The 13339-nt window shown below is 39.7% G+C and overlaps 1 protein-coding gene across 8 annotated transcripts in view; it reads right to left on the bottom strand.

Annotated features, from left to right (window-relative positions):
- Positions 1-13339, bottom strand: part of CPLANE1 (ciliogenesis and planar polarity effector 1) — a 108576-nt gene that overhangs the window by 22225 nt on the left and 73012 nt on the right. For 7 of the 8 annotated variants that reach the window (XR_003507146.1, XM_027519907.1, XM_027519906.1 and 4 more), the window contains exons 44-45: positions 10734-10821; positions 1321-1443 (exon numbers count right to left, since the gene is read on the bottom strand). Coding sequence is in view for 7 of the 8 variants with exons in the window: in XM_027519907.1 (XP_027375708.1) it covers positions 1321-1443; positions 10734-10821 (211 nt within the window). In the remaining variant the exon portion in view is untranslated. The remainder of the gene's footprint in view (positions 1-1320; positions 1444-10733; positions 10822-13339) is intronic. The other variant, XM_027519910.1, reaches the window with a different exon arrangement.

Raw genomic sequence — 13339 nt, 5'->3', positions numbered from 1 at the left:
TTAATCTTCGCAACAACTCAGTGAATAAAAATGATTATCTCCATATGATGATGACTGAAATATGAACAGAATCTAGAAAGAGTTTAGAGAAAAAATACAAAGCTTAAAAACAGCTTAATAGTTTTTATTTAAACAACAGCAATGCCATTTAAAAATAGCATTTCTAACTGCTTATATAACTTTAATAATGGTAATAAAACATATTGCAAGCATTCAATAAAATCACCCTTATTGACCATAAGTATCTGAGGGCAAAAAAGGTATTTCAAGGCCACCATTAGAGTTCCAACTGTGATACGCAGTATGCCCTGCTATTACTATGACACAAAATATCACTTAGGACTAAGGAATAGCATTTTGAACTGTCAGCTCTAAAAGAAAAGAATGAACAATGGCCCTGAATTTCTCTAAGCCTCAATATTCTCAACTGTAAAATGGGAGAATGGTAGCTAGATCACAGGTCAGGCTTACACCAGAGTCAACACACATAAAACAGTGATGTCTGGCATGTGGAAGAGGCCCACAAAATCACAGTCATTATTTTGTTTCCAAATCAAAACTCTTAAAATTGACAGAGTTTTAATTCCTCAATTTTTATACAAATCAAACAGTATAGTAGTATAGTATAATATACCAGTGTAATACTGTAATGTTTCAGTTGCTATGTATTTAACGGGGCTTTCCAGGTGGCGCTCGTGGTAAAGAACCCAACTTGGGTTTGAGCCCTGGGTCGGGAAGATCCCCTGGAGGAGGGCATGGCAACTACTCTAGTATGCTTGCCTGGAGAATCCCATGGACAGAGGAGCCTGAATTACACAGAGATATGACACATCTTGTGGAGAAGGCAATGGCACCCCACTCCAGTACTCTTGCCTGGAAAATCCATGGACGGAGGAGCCTGGTGGGCTGCAGTCCATGAGGTCAGTAAGAGTCGGACACGACTGAGTGATTCACTTTGACTTTCACTTTCATGCACTGGAGAAGGAAATGGCAACCCACTCCAGTGTTCTTGCCTGGAGAATCCTAGGGACGGGGGAGCCTGGTGGGCTGCCGTCTATGGGGTCGCACAGAGTCAGACACGACTGAAGCGACTTAGCAGTAGCGGCAGCATGACACATCTTGTAGAGTATCTTATGAAAGTGACACGATAATGTAGTACTACATGTACATGGCACAATTTTTAACTTTCTTTTCCCTGAAACTTACGAATATTGCAATGGCTTCACAAATCCTTCACAACTATATTCCCAGTAAAGTAAGTACTCTTCAGTAACAGTATCTTGGAAAATAAGAGTAAAGGAAAAAAGTTAAGAGCAATACCAAGAGAAGTCACATTCTGGTCACTGGGAAGGCTGACGGCTGAGTGAGCCGAAGGAAGCACACAGGTCTTCTGGCGAGGGTAAGTTTCTGTTACTGAAATCTCTTCTTTGTCCCTCTGATCTTCTTTATTCATATAAGTCAGGAAGTGCATTAATCCAGAGAACATGTATTACAATAAAAAGAAAATAATGATAATGGGAAAAAAATCACATGGAAAAGACATTATTCTGGTAACTTTCTTACTGCATAATAAAATAATTTAATACAGTATTAAGTTTAAACTGTCTCATAGTAAGAAAATTTATTATCTACTACTAAATTTATTATCAACTTCAGAAAACACAACAGATGGAGCTGCAGTGAATAGGCCCATTACCTGTATAAAACACAGAAGAAATGGTGAATTAAAAAAAAAGCATACACAACCAATTAAACTTGTAAGTAAAATAAGTCTCCTGGTGTCGTAAAATAAAAAGGAATTCAAATCTGGGCACTAAATGGACAATGCTGCTGGTATAGCCCGAGGAGGAACAGGAGACCTGGTTCCTACAGACACAGTGAGAGGAAGTGAGAACGCTGAAGGACAGTTCTGTCCATAAAGTGGGGATAAGAAAAATTCTGCCCTAGAGAAACAGCAAACTTTTTTATCTCCCTGGGTAGTGGATGGGAAAAAAACAAAAGTTAACTCTGAGAAAACAGACACCCACCCTGTCTTGCTATACTACAGGCAGGTGTGGGATCTGAATGTACACTATCTATGTGGTACAGCAACTCCAAGCCAAAAAAAAGATCGTAAAACCATGTCCCCACTTTTTTCTACTTCAGTAACAGCAAGAAGAAAATAACAAAATCATGCCAAAGAAAAACATACACAACCTAGCAGAACTACCCCCTAAATAAGCTCCATATAAAAAATTACAACTCACACAAAAGAATAAGCAGCCCAGAGCATCAGTATACACATCTGACAATTGAAAATATGCACACACAAAATAAAATAATCTGAAAGGGCATAAAATATTACTAAAATGATTAAACTGATAAAATAAGGTATAGAAACCACAGTAAAAGAAAAGGACAGTACATCCAAAGAACAGAGAGATTTGAAAAAGAAAGAAATCTTCTGGACATTAAGAATGTAGTCACCAAAATTAAAATCCTACAGCAAAGAAGACACAGCAGTAGAGAGAATGAGTAGACTAAGAGAAAGAGTTCTGAGGAAATATCCTGGAGCACATCACTGAGAGAAAAGGGAGACCCTGAGGGTGGTTAGGAGACAGGGAATAGACTGAGAAGTCCCAGCACACCTCTAACAAGAGCTTTAGAAAAAGCAATACTCCAAAAGAAGCCAGGTAAGACTTCCCAGTGTTAAAACTGCAAATTAACAAGCCATCCCTACTCCCATATAGAATAAATAAAAGGAATTATACACCTAGACACACCGTTTCAACATGCAAAATAAACCCAAAATAAAGATGAAAACTGTAAAAGTGATCAGAGATAAAACAACAGCAATTTAGACATCACATGGGTATTATACACTCAGCAATTAGAAATGTCAATGGAAAAATGGAATAATATCTTAAAAGACTGAGGGAAGATAAGCAGCGACCTAGCATTCTGATCTCAGCTGTGAGCCATCACTCACACACTGCAGTAAAATCACAACTGTTCTCAAAGGCTGGGCGAGCTGGCTACTGACAGACTCTAGTCAACTAGAGAACTAATACAGGAAGGAGGAAGGAAACAGTCCTCAACGAAGTGGATGCAAGGAGCAACTCTGGCAATAACCGCACAAAAGAGAAAATGCCAGACTGCACCTTGGGGAATGACGACAAGTATTATTTGATGAAACCTGTGTTTTTGTCTAATATACTTATTTTTTACATATGTACATCATTCAGTTTACAATGTCTTTGAAAAAAAGAAGCAACTGAGGGGAAATAAACTGGCAAACATGCTGATAAATTCAAATTAGTACAGACATATAAAAATAAAAGACAAAGGAGACTAAGTGGGCAGGTTAAAAACAAGGTACAGATCTGAAATATTAGAAAACAGTATCAGAGAAGATGTGAAGAGGCATGTGTATATGTGTGCAGAGTCATGTGCAAATCTTTGCAAACCCATGGACTGCAGCACGCCAGGTTCCTCTGTCCAAGAAATTTTCCAGGCAGCAATACTAGAGTGGGTTGGCATTTCCTCCTCCAGGGGATCTTCCTAGCCAAGGATTGAACCTGCATCTCCAGTGTCCCCTGTATTAGCAGGCGGATTCTTTACCACTGAGCCCCTGGAATACCAGTGCTAAAAGCTCTAACATAAGACCTTATGTTGCTTGTGAGGTAAATATATTCATCTCAACACTCAATTCTGAATGTTGAAAATTGAAGAATATGTCCTAAGGGAATAAAAATAGAATGTATAATTTCTGAACAAATAGAGAGGGAAAGAGTGGATACAGAAAACTCAATCCAATAGAAGGAAAGAAAAAAGGACAAAAAGTAAACAAAAGAGAGAGTAAATAGGAAGCACAAAATAAGATAATAGAAGCAAGCACAAATGTATCAGTAATCACAATAAACAGCTGCTTATATCTTATAATTAAAACACAAAGTATGTAATTATTTGAAGAATGAAATCTAGCCATATTTGCTGAACACATCTATAACACAGTCACTCATCTTGAAAGTAAAGGGATGTCTAATGATAGGAAATAAAGGGAACAGAAGAACGTAAATGACACCACAGAGACGCAATTAACAAAATGTAGACCCTGAAAAATACTTCAGGACAAACAACCAAGTTTCTTCAACAATCAACCAGAAGGGGAAAAAGAGAGAAAAAAAGAGGAACCCAGAAATTAAAAGAGAATTATAAGCCATCAACCAAATGCCATGTATGGACCTTACCTGGACTCCAACTGGACCAAACACACTATTTTTTAAAATGCGCCAACTGGCAATAGCTGAACACTTATTAGGTACGTGACAGTATCAAGACTTTTTTAAAAAAAGAGGTGATGATGTTGCTACTATTTTTAAAATAGACCTTGTCTTTTAGAGAATGTTAAAATATTTATGGATAAAATAATGTGCTGTCTGGAACTTGCTTTAAAATAATTCAGGAAAAGGTAGAAAGAGTGGGTGGGATATATAAAACAGGACTGGCCATGGGTTGATACTTGTAAAGGTGATTGTTGGGAACATGAAGGTTAATTATACTATTCTGTCTTCTACTGAACTATGCCTGAAACTTACCATTAAAATTTTTAATAAAAAGTATCAAAAAAGATATACCAGGCAAAAGCAAACAGAAATGGACATACTCAACAAAATTGACTTTGAGCCTAAACAACATTATTGAGAATAAAGATAGTCATTACTTAATAATATTTCACTCAATCGTGTCCAACTCTTTGCGACTCCATGGACTGCAGCACGCCAGGCTTCCCTGTCCATCACTAACTCCAGGAACTTACTCAAACTCATGTCCATCGAGTCGGTGATGCCATCCAACCATCTCATCCTCTGTCGTCCCCTTCTCCTCCTGACCTCAATCTTTCCCAACATCAGTTCAGTTCAGTTCAGTTGCTCAGTCGTGTCCAACTCTTTGTGACCCTATGAATCACAGCACGCCAGGCCTCCCTGTCCATCACCAACTCCCGGAGTCTACACAAACCCATGTCCATCAAGTAGGTGATGCCATCCAGCCATCTCATCCTCTGTCATCCCCTTCTTCTCCTGCCCCCAATCCTTCCCAGCATTAGGGTCTTTTCCAATGAGTCAACTCGTCGCATGAGGTGGCCAAAGTATTGGAGTTTCAGCTTCAACATCAGTTCTTCCAATGAACACCCAGGACTGATCTCCTTTGGGATGGACTGGTTGGATCTTCTTGCAGTCCAAGGGACTCTCAAGAGTCTTCACGGCACCACAGTTCAAAAGCATCAGTTCTTCAGTGCTCAGCTTTCTTTATAGTCCAGCTCTCACATACATACGTGACTACTGGAAAAACCAGAGCTTTGACTAGACGGACCTTTGTTGGCAAAGTAATATCTCTGCTTTTAATATGCTGTCTAGGCTGGTCCTAACTTTTCTTCCAAGGAGCAAGTGTCTTTTAATTTCCTGGCTGCAGTCACCATCTGCAGTGATTTTGGAGCCCCCCAAAATAAGGTCTCTCACTGTTTCCATTGTTTCCCCATCAATTTGCCATGAAGTGATGGGACCAGATGCCATGATCTCAGTTTTCTGAATGTTGAGTTTTAAGCCAACTTTTTGGAATGGGTGAATTTAACTCAGATGACCATTATATCCACTACTGTGGGCAAGAATCCCTTAGAAGAAATGGAGTAGCCATCATAGTCAACAAAAGAGTCCGAAATGAGGTACTTGGATGCAATCTCAAAAACAACAGAAATGATCTCTGTTCATTTCCAAGGCAAACCATTCAATATCACAGTAATTCAAGTCTATGCCCCGACCAGTAATGCTGAAGAAGCCGAAGTTGAACGGTTCTATAAAGACCTATAAGACCTTCTAGAACTAATACCCAAAAAAGATGTTCTTTTCATTATAGGGAACTGGAATGCAAAAGTAGGAAGTCAAAAGATACCTGGAGAATCAGGCAAATCTGGCCTTGGAGTACAAAACGAAGCAGGTCAAAGGCTAACAAGAGTTTTGCCAAGAGAATACACTAGTCATAGCAAACACACTCTTCCAACAACACAAGGGAAGACTCTACACATGGACATCACCAGATGGTCAATACTAAAATCAGATTGATAATATTCTTTGCAGTCAAAGATGAAGAAGCTTTATACAGTCAGCAAAAACAAGACCGGGAGCTGACTGTGGCTCAGATCATGAACTCCTGATTGCCAAATTCAGACTTAAATTAAAGAAAGTAGGGAAAACCACTAGACCATTCAGGTATGACCTAAATCAAATCCCTTACGATTATACAATGAAAATGACAAATAGATTCAAGGGATTAGATCTGATAGACAGAGTGCCTGAAGAACTATGGACAGAGGTTTGTGACACTGTACAGGAGGCAGTGATCAAGACCATTCCCAAGAAAAAGGAATGCAAAAAGGCAAAATGGTTGTCTGAGGAGGTGTTACAAATTGCTGAGAAAAGAAGAGAAGCTAAAGACAAAGGAGAAAAGGAAAGATATATCCATTTGAATACAGAGTTCCAAAGAACAGCAAGGAGAGATAAGAAAGCCTTCCTCAGTGATCAATGCAAAAAAATAGAGGAAAACAATAAAATGGGAAAGACTAGAGATCGCTTCAAGAAAATTATAGAGATACCAAGGGAATATTTCATGCAAAGATGGACACAATGAAGGACAGAAATGATATGGACCTAACAGAAGAAGAAGATATTAAGAAGAGGTGGCAAGAATACACAGAGAACTGTACAAAAAAGATCTTCATGACCCAGATAACCACGATGATGTGATCACTCACCTGGAGTCAGACATCCAGGAATGTGAAGTCAAGTGGGCCTTAGGAACATCACTACGAACAAAGCTAGTGGAGGTGATAGAATTCCAGTTGAGCTATTTCAAATCCTAAAAGATGATGCTGGGAAAGTGCTGCACTGAATATGCCAGCAAATTTGGGAAACTCAGCAGTGGCCACAGGACTGGAAAAGGTCAGTTTTCATTCCAATCCCAAAGAAAGCCAATGCCAAAGTATGTTCAAACTACCACACAATTGTACTCATCTCACACGCTAGCAAAGTAATGCTCAAACTTCTCCAAGCCAGGATTCAAAAGTACGTGAACTGTGAACTTCCAGATGTTCAAGCTGGATTTAGAAAAGGCAGAGGAACCAGAGATCAAATTGCCAACATCCACTGGATCATCGAAAAAGAAACAGAGTTCCAAAAAAACATCTACCTCTACTTTATTGACTATGCCAAAGCCTTTGACTTTGTGGATCACAACACACTGGAAAATTCTTAAAAAAGATGGGAATTCCAGACCACCTGACCTGCCTCCTAAGAAATCTGTATGCAGGTCAAGAAGCTACAGTTAGAACTAGACATGAAACAACAGACTGGTTCCAAATCAGGAAAGGAGTATGTCAAGGCTGTATACTTAATGATAAAACAGATAAAATTCAAGAAAAGTAATCATCATTAACTATATTCATTTTATAACATAGCCTAAACTACATAAGATATACCCATAGCCTGAACCACATAATATATACCCAATTGAATGCAGCGTTCCAAAGAATAGCTAGGAAAGATAAGAAAGCCTTTTTAAGTGAACAATGCAAAGAAATAATAGAACACAACTCAAAGGGAAAAACTAAAGATCTCTTCAAGAAAACTGGAGATACCAAGGGAACATTTCATGCAAGGATGGTCATGATAAAGGACAGAAGTTTTAAGGACCTAACAGAAGCAGAAGAGATTAAGAAGAGGTGCATAGAATACATAGAAGAACTGTACAAAAAAGGTCTTAATGACTTGAATTACCGCAAGGCTGTGGTCACTCACCTAGAGACAGACATCCTGTAGTGTGAAGTTAAATGAACCTTAGGAAGCATTAGTACCAACAAAACCAGTGGAGGTGATGGAATTCCAGCTGAGATATTTCAAATCCTAAAAGCTGATATTGTTAAAGTGATGCACTCAATATGTCAACAAATTTGGAAAAGCCAGCAGTGGCCACAGGACTGAAAAAGGTCAGTTTTTATTCCAAACCCAAAGAAAGGCAATCCCAAAGAATGTCCCAGCTACCAAACAGTTGCACTCATTTCACGTGCTAGCAAGGCAATTCTCAAAATCCTTCATGCTAGGCTTCAACAGTACGTGAACTGAGAACTTCCAGATGTATAAGCTGGATTTAGAAAAGGCAGAGGAACCAGAGATCAAGTTGCCAACATTCACTGGATCATAGAAAAAGTAAAGGATTTCCAGGAAAATATCTATTTCTGCTTCATTGACTACACTAAAGTCTTTGACTTTGTGGATCACAACAAACTGTGGAAAACTCTTAAAGAGATGGGAATACCAGACCACTTTATCTGTCTCCCTGAGAAACCTGTATGCAGGTCAAGAAGCAACAGTTAGAACTGGTTCCAAATTGGGAAAGGAGTATATCAAGGCTGTATATTGTCACCCTGCTTATTTAACTTATATGCAGAATGCATCATGTGAAATGTCAGGCTGGATGAAGCACAAGCTGGAATCAATAGCCGGGAGAAATATCAATAACCTCAGATATGCAGATACCACCACCCTTATGGCAGAAAGCAAAGAAGAACTAAAGAGCCTCTTGATGAAAGTGAAAGATGAGAGTGAAAAAGTTGGCTTAAAACTCAACATTCAGAAAACTAAGATAATGGCAACTGGTCCCAACACTTCATGGCAAATAGATGGAGAAACAATGGAAACAGTGAGAGCCTTTATTTTGGGGGGATCCAAAATTACTGCAGATGGTGACTGCAGCCATGAAATTAAAAGATGCTTGCTCCTTGGAAGAAAAGCTATGAGAAAGCTAGACAGCATATTCAAAAGCAGGGATATCACTTTGCTGACAAAGGTCTGCATAGTCAAAGCAATCGCTTTTCCAGCAGTCATGTATGGATATGAAAGTTGGAGCATATAAGAAGGCTAAGTGCCAAAGAATTGACTCTTTTGATCATGGTGCTGGAGAAGACTCTTTGAGAGTCCCTTGGAAAGCAAGGAGATCAAACCAGTCAATCCTAAATGAAATCAAACTGAATATTCACTGAAAGGACTAATGCTGAAGCTGAAGTCTGAAAGTTTGGCCACCTGATGTGAAGAGCCGACTCATTAGAAAAGACCCTGACACTAGGAAAGACTGAGGGCAGGAGGAGAAGGGGGTGACGACAGAGGATGAGATGGTTAGCATAATCAACTCAATGGACACGAGTCTGAGCTAACTCTGCATGATAGAGAAGAACAGGGATGCCTGGCATGCTGCAGTCCATGTGGTGGCAAAGAGTCAGACATGAGCTGGTGACTGAACAACAAAAAAACAAGTACATAAAGAAACATTTAACAGAATTACAAAGAGAAATAAACAATTCCAAATCATTGCAGGTAATTTTTAATGCGCCCTTCTGAACAGTGTAATTTAGAAGTCTGACTATGATATATGTGTATGTGACTACACACACACACATCTCCTACATAAACAGAAAATGCTCACTCTTTTCAAATAAACAGAATATTTACAAAAACTGACTATATATCCTAAGCCTCAACCGAAATTTTAACAAATATCTAAGAGTGATATAAATTGGAAGGACTGATGCTGAAGCTGAAGCTTCAATACTTTGGCCACCTGATGCGAAGAACTGACTCACTGGAAAAGACCTTGATGCTGGGAAAGATTGAAGGCAGGAGGAGAAGGGGATGCCAGAGGATAAGATGGCTGGATGGCACCACCGACTCAATGGACATGTGTTTGAGCAAGCTCCGGGAGTTGGTGATGGACAGGGAAGCCTGGTGTGCTGCAGTCCATGGGGTTACAAAAAGTCAGACACGACTGAGCAACTAAGCGGAACTGAAGAATGATATTATCATACACTCATCTAACCACAATACAATGAAAATGGAAATAAATTACAAAAATATAGCCCAAGCCCCATAATATTTGGAAGCTAAAAAGTCTTTTTACGAGCTGAAGAATAAATCTTAATATAAATTGAATACCACCAAAAGATATAACAGCAGCACCCTTATCTGGGTCCTTGAATAAACACGTTCAGCCTCAAATGCATTTATTAGAAAAAAACAAAGTATGAAGTTAGGAAAAATCCCACAAAGTAAGCCTCCAAGAGCAGAAGAAATAATAAAGCTAAAGAGTAGAAATTTGTGAAAAAGAACATTAAGAAACAATAAAGAGAATCAATAAACCAAACCCCGTTTTCTGGCAAAATGCATTAAACTGCTGACTAGACTAAATGAAAGAAAGAATATAGATACTAACAATCATAGATATAGTAGACATTTAAAAAAATACCCAAATTCTCATTCTTAAAATAAGAAATGCCAAAGCTTAATAACTTCACTGTTGCCAGGCCACTGAACCTGAACTTCAGGCTCCGGCTCCTCTGATGACCGCAGGCAGACACCACCTCAGCACAAGATCTGTGATTCTCAGCGGTCACGCAGCCAGTGGTGCGGAGTCACATAACCGCGGTCCAGCCCACACTGCCTCATTCTGGGGCAAAGGCCAGAGGAGGTCACGGCATCAGCTTCTCAGGAAATAAACTGGCCTGAGGTGGGGGCCCATTATGTTATCACAAAATGAATCCTCATCTAAAAATAAGGGGACCGATGGCTTCAGCTCACGTAAGAAGACTATTTCTGGCGCACACACATCCTTCCCAAGAAAGGCTTCAGTCCCACCCTGGACCCCTCACAAACCTTCTTCAGAAATGCTAATGGTTTTTGAAGGGAATGTTTTTTCAGATTCAGGGCCAGAAGACAGTTCAATGGGATCCACAGGTTCAACCTATAGAAAAACATACACCACAAAATAATGGTTACAAATTTTATAGTCTGATTATTTCAAAATACCATAAATAATTTTACATAGGTTTTTCATATTTGCAGTGGAAGAATGCAAATATGAAAGATGAAAGAAGAGGACTGAATCCAATATGAGTTAAATAGTGAGGTTTTTTTAAAGAGGAGTAAATTTTTACTTATTTTGTATCTTAACCAATTTAACCTTTTAAGAAGCTCAGGAAAACTGCATCACAAATTTTAGAGTGGGGAGGAATGTTAACTGCCATCAAGACAAAACTTTCCCTTTTATTTACACAGTTCACCTTTACTTTACTGATTTTTTAATTGAAGTATAATTGACTTACAATGTTATATTAGCTTCAGATGTATATTACAGTAATTCAATATTTTTATACACTACTCACCATATAAAGCTACACAACATTATTCACTATTCTCCCTGTGCTGTACACTGTATCACTGACTTATTTTTACAATTGGTAATTTGTACCTCTTAATCCCCTTCACCTATTTCACCCATCTCCCACCCACCTCTCTTCTGGCAACCACTGGTTTGTTCTCTGTGTCAATGAGTCTGTTTCTGTTTTGTGTTTCAGATAGTCTCTTCAGCAAAAAGTGTCGGGAAAACTGCTGCTGCTAAGTCGCTTCAGTCGTGTCCGACTCTGTGCGACCCCATAGACCGCAGCCCACCAGGCTTCTCCGTCCATGGGATCTCCAGGCAAGAACACTGGAGTGGGCTGCCATTTCCTCCTCCAATGCATGAAAGTGGAAAGTGAAAGTGAAGTCACTCAGTTGTGTCTGACTCTTAGCCACCCCATGGACTGCAGCCCACCAGGCTCCTCCATCCATGGGATTTTCCAGGCAAAAGTACTGGAGTGGGGTGCCATTGCCTTCTCCTGTTGGGAAAACTAGACAGCTCCATTTTAAAGAAGGAAACTAGACCATTTTCTTACACCATACACAAAATAAACTAAAAACTGTTGCTGTTTTTCAGTTACTAAGTTGTGTCAAGGCTGTATATTGTCACCCTGCTTATTTAACTTATATGCAGGGTACATCATGAAAAACGCTGGACTGTAAGAAGCACAAGCTGGAATCAAGACTGCCGGGAGAAATATCAATAACCTCAGATATGCAGATGACACCACCCTTATGGCAGAAAGTGAAGAGGAACTCAAAAGCCTCTTGATGAAGGTGAAAGAGGAGAGTGAAAAAGTTGGCTTAAAGCTCAACATTCAGAAAACGAAGATCATGGCATCCGGTCCCGTCACTTCATGGGAAGTAGATGGGGAAACAGTGGAAACAGTGTCAGACTTTATTTTTGGGGGCTCCAAAATCACTGCAGATGGTGACTGCAGCCATGAAATTAAAAGACGCTTACTCCTTGGAAGGAAAGTTATGACCAACCTAGATAGCATATTCAAAAGCAGAGACATTGCTTTGCCAACAAAGGTTCATCTAGTCAAGGCTATGGTTTTTCCTGTGGTCATGTATGGATGTGAGAGTTGGACTGTGAAGAAGGCTGAGCGCTGAAGAATTGATGCTTTTGAACTGTGGTGTTGGAGAAGACGCTTGAGAGTCCCTTGGACTGCAAGGAGATCCAACCAGTCCATTCTGAAGGAGATCAGCCCTGGGATTTCTTTGGAAGGAATGATGCTAAAGCTGAAACTCCAGTACTTTGGCCACCTCATGCGAAGAGTTGACTCATTGGAAAAGACTCTGATGCTGGGAGGGATTGGGGGCAAGAGGAGAAGGGGACGACAGAGAATGAGATGGCTGGATGGCATCACTGACTCGATGGATGTGAGTCTGAGTGAACTCTGGGAGTTGGTGATGGACAGGGAGGCCTGGCATGCTGTGATTCATGGGGTTTCGAAGAGTCGGACACGACTGAGCGACTGAACTGACTGAAGTTGTGTCCGACTCTTCGCAACCTCGTGGATGGCAGCACACCAGGCTTCCCTGTTCTTCACTATTTCTCAGAATCTGCTCAAACTCATGTCCATTGAGTTGGTGACGCCATCCAACCATCTGATAAAGACTTAAAGGTAAAACCGGAAATTGTAAAACTCCTAGAGGAAAACTTAGGCAATAGGCTCTCTGACACTGGTCTCAGCAATATATTTTTGGATCTGTCTCCTCAGGCAAGTGTAACAACAGCAAAAATAAACAGAGACTACAACAAACCAGAAAGTTTTTGCACAGTGTAGGAAACCAACAACAAAATAGAAAGGCGACCTACAGACTGGGAGAAAATATTTGCAAATACTCTCTCTGATGAGGGAGTAATATCTAAAATATTAACAGAACTCATACAGCTAAATATAAAAAAAAAAAAAACAATTTAAAATTGGGTACAGGACATGAACAGACATTTTTTCCAAAGAAAACATACAAATAGCCAGTGGGCTTATGAAAAGATGGTCAACATCACTAATCACCTAGGAAATGCAAATCAAAACCACAGTGAGCTATCATATGCCGGACAGATTGGCTATTAT

The sequence above is a fragment of the Bos indicus x Bos taurus genome, chromosome 20, assembly GCF_003369695.1.
Source record: "Bos indicus x Bos taurus breed Angus x Brahman F1 hybrid chromosome 20, Bos_hybrid_MaternalHap_v2.0, whole genome shotgun sequence".
NCBI classification, from domain to species: domain Eukaryota; kingdom Metazoa; phylum Chordata; class Mammalia; order Artiodactyla; family Bovidae; genus Bos; species Bos indicus x Bos taurus.
The sequence above is the reverse complement of the archived record's forward strand: the minus strand, read 5'-3'. Positions and strand labels throughout refer to the sequence as shown.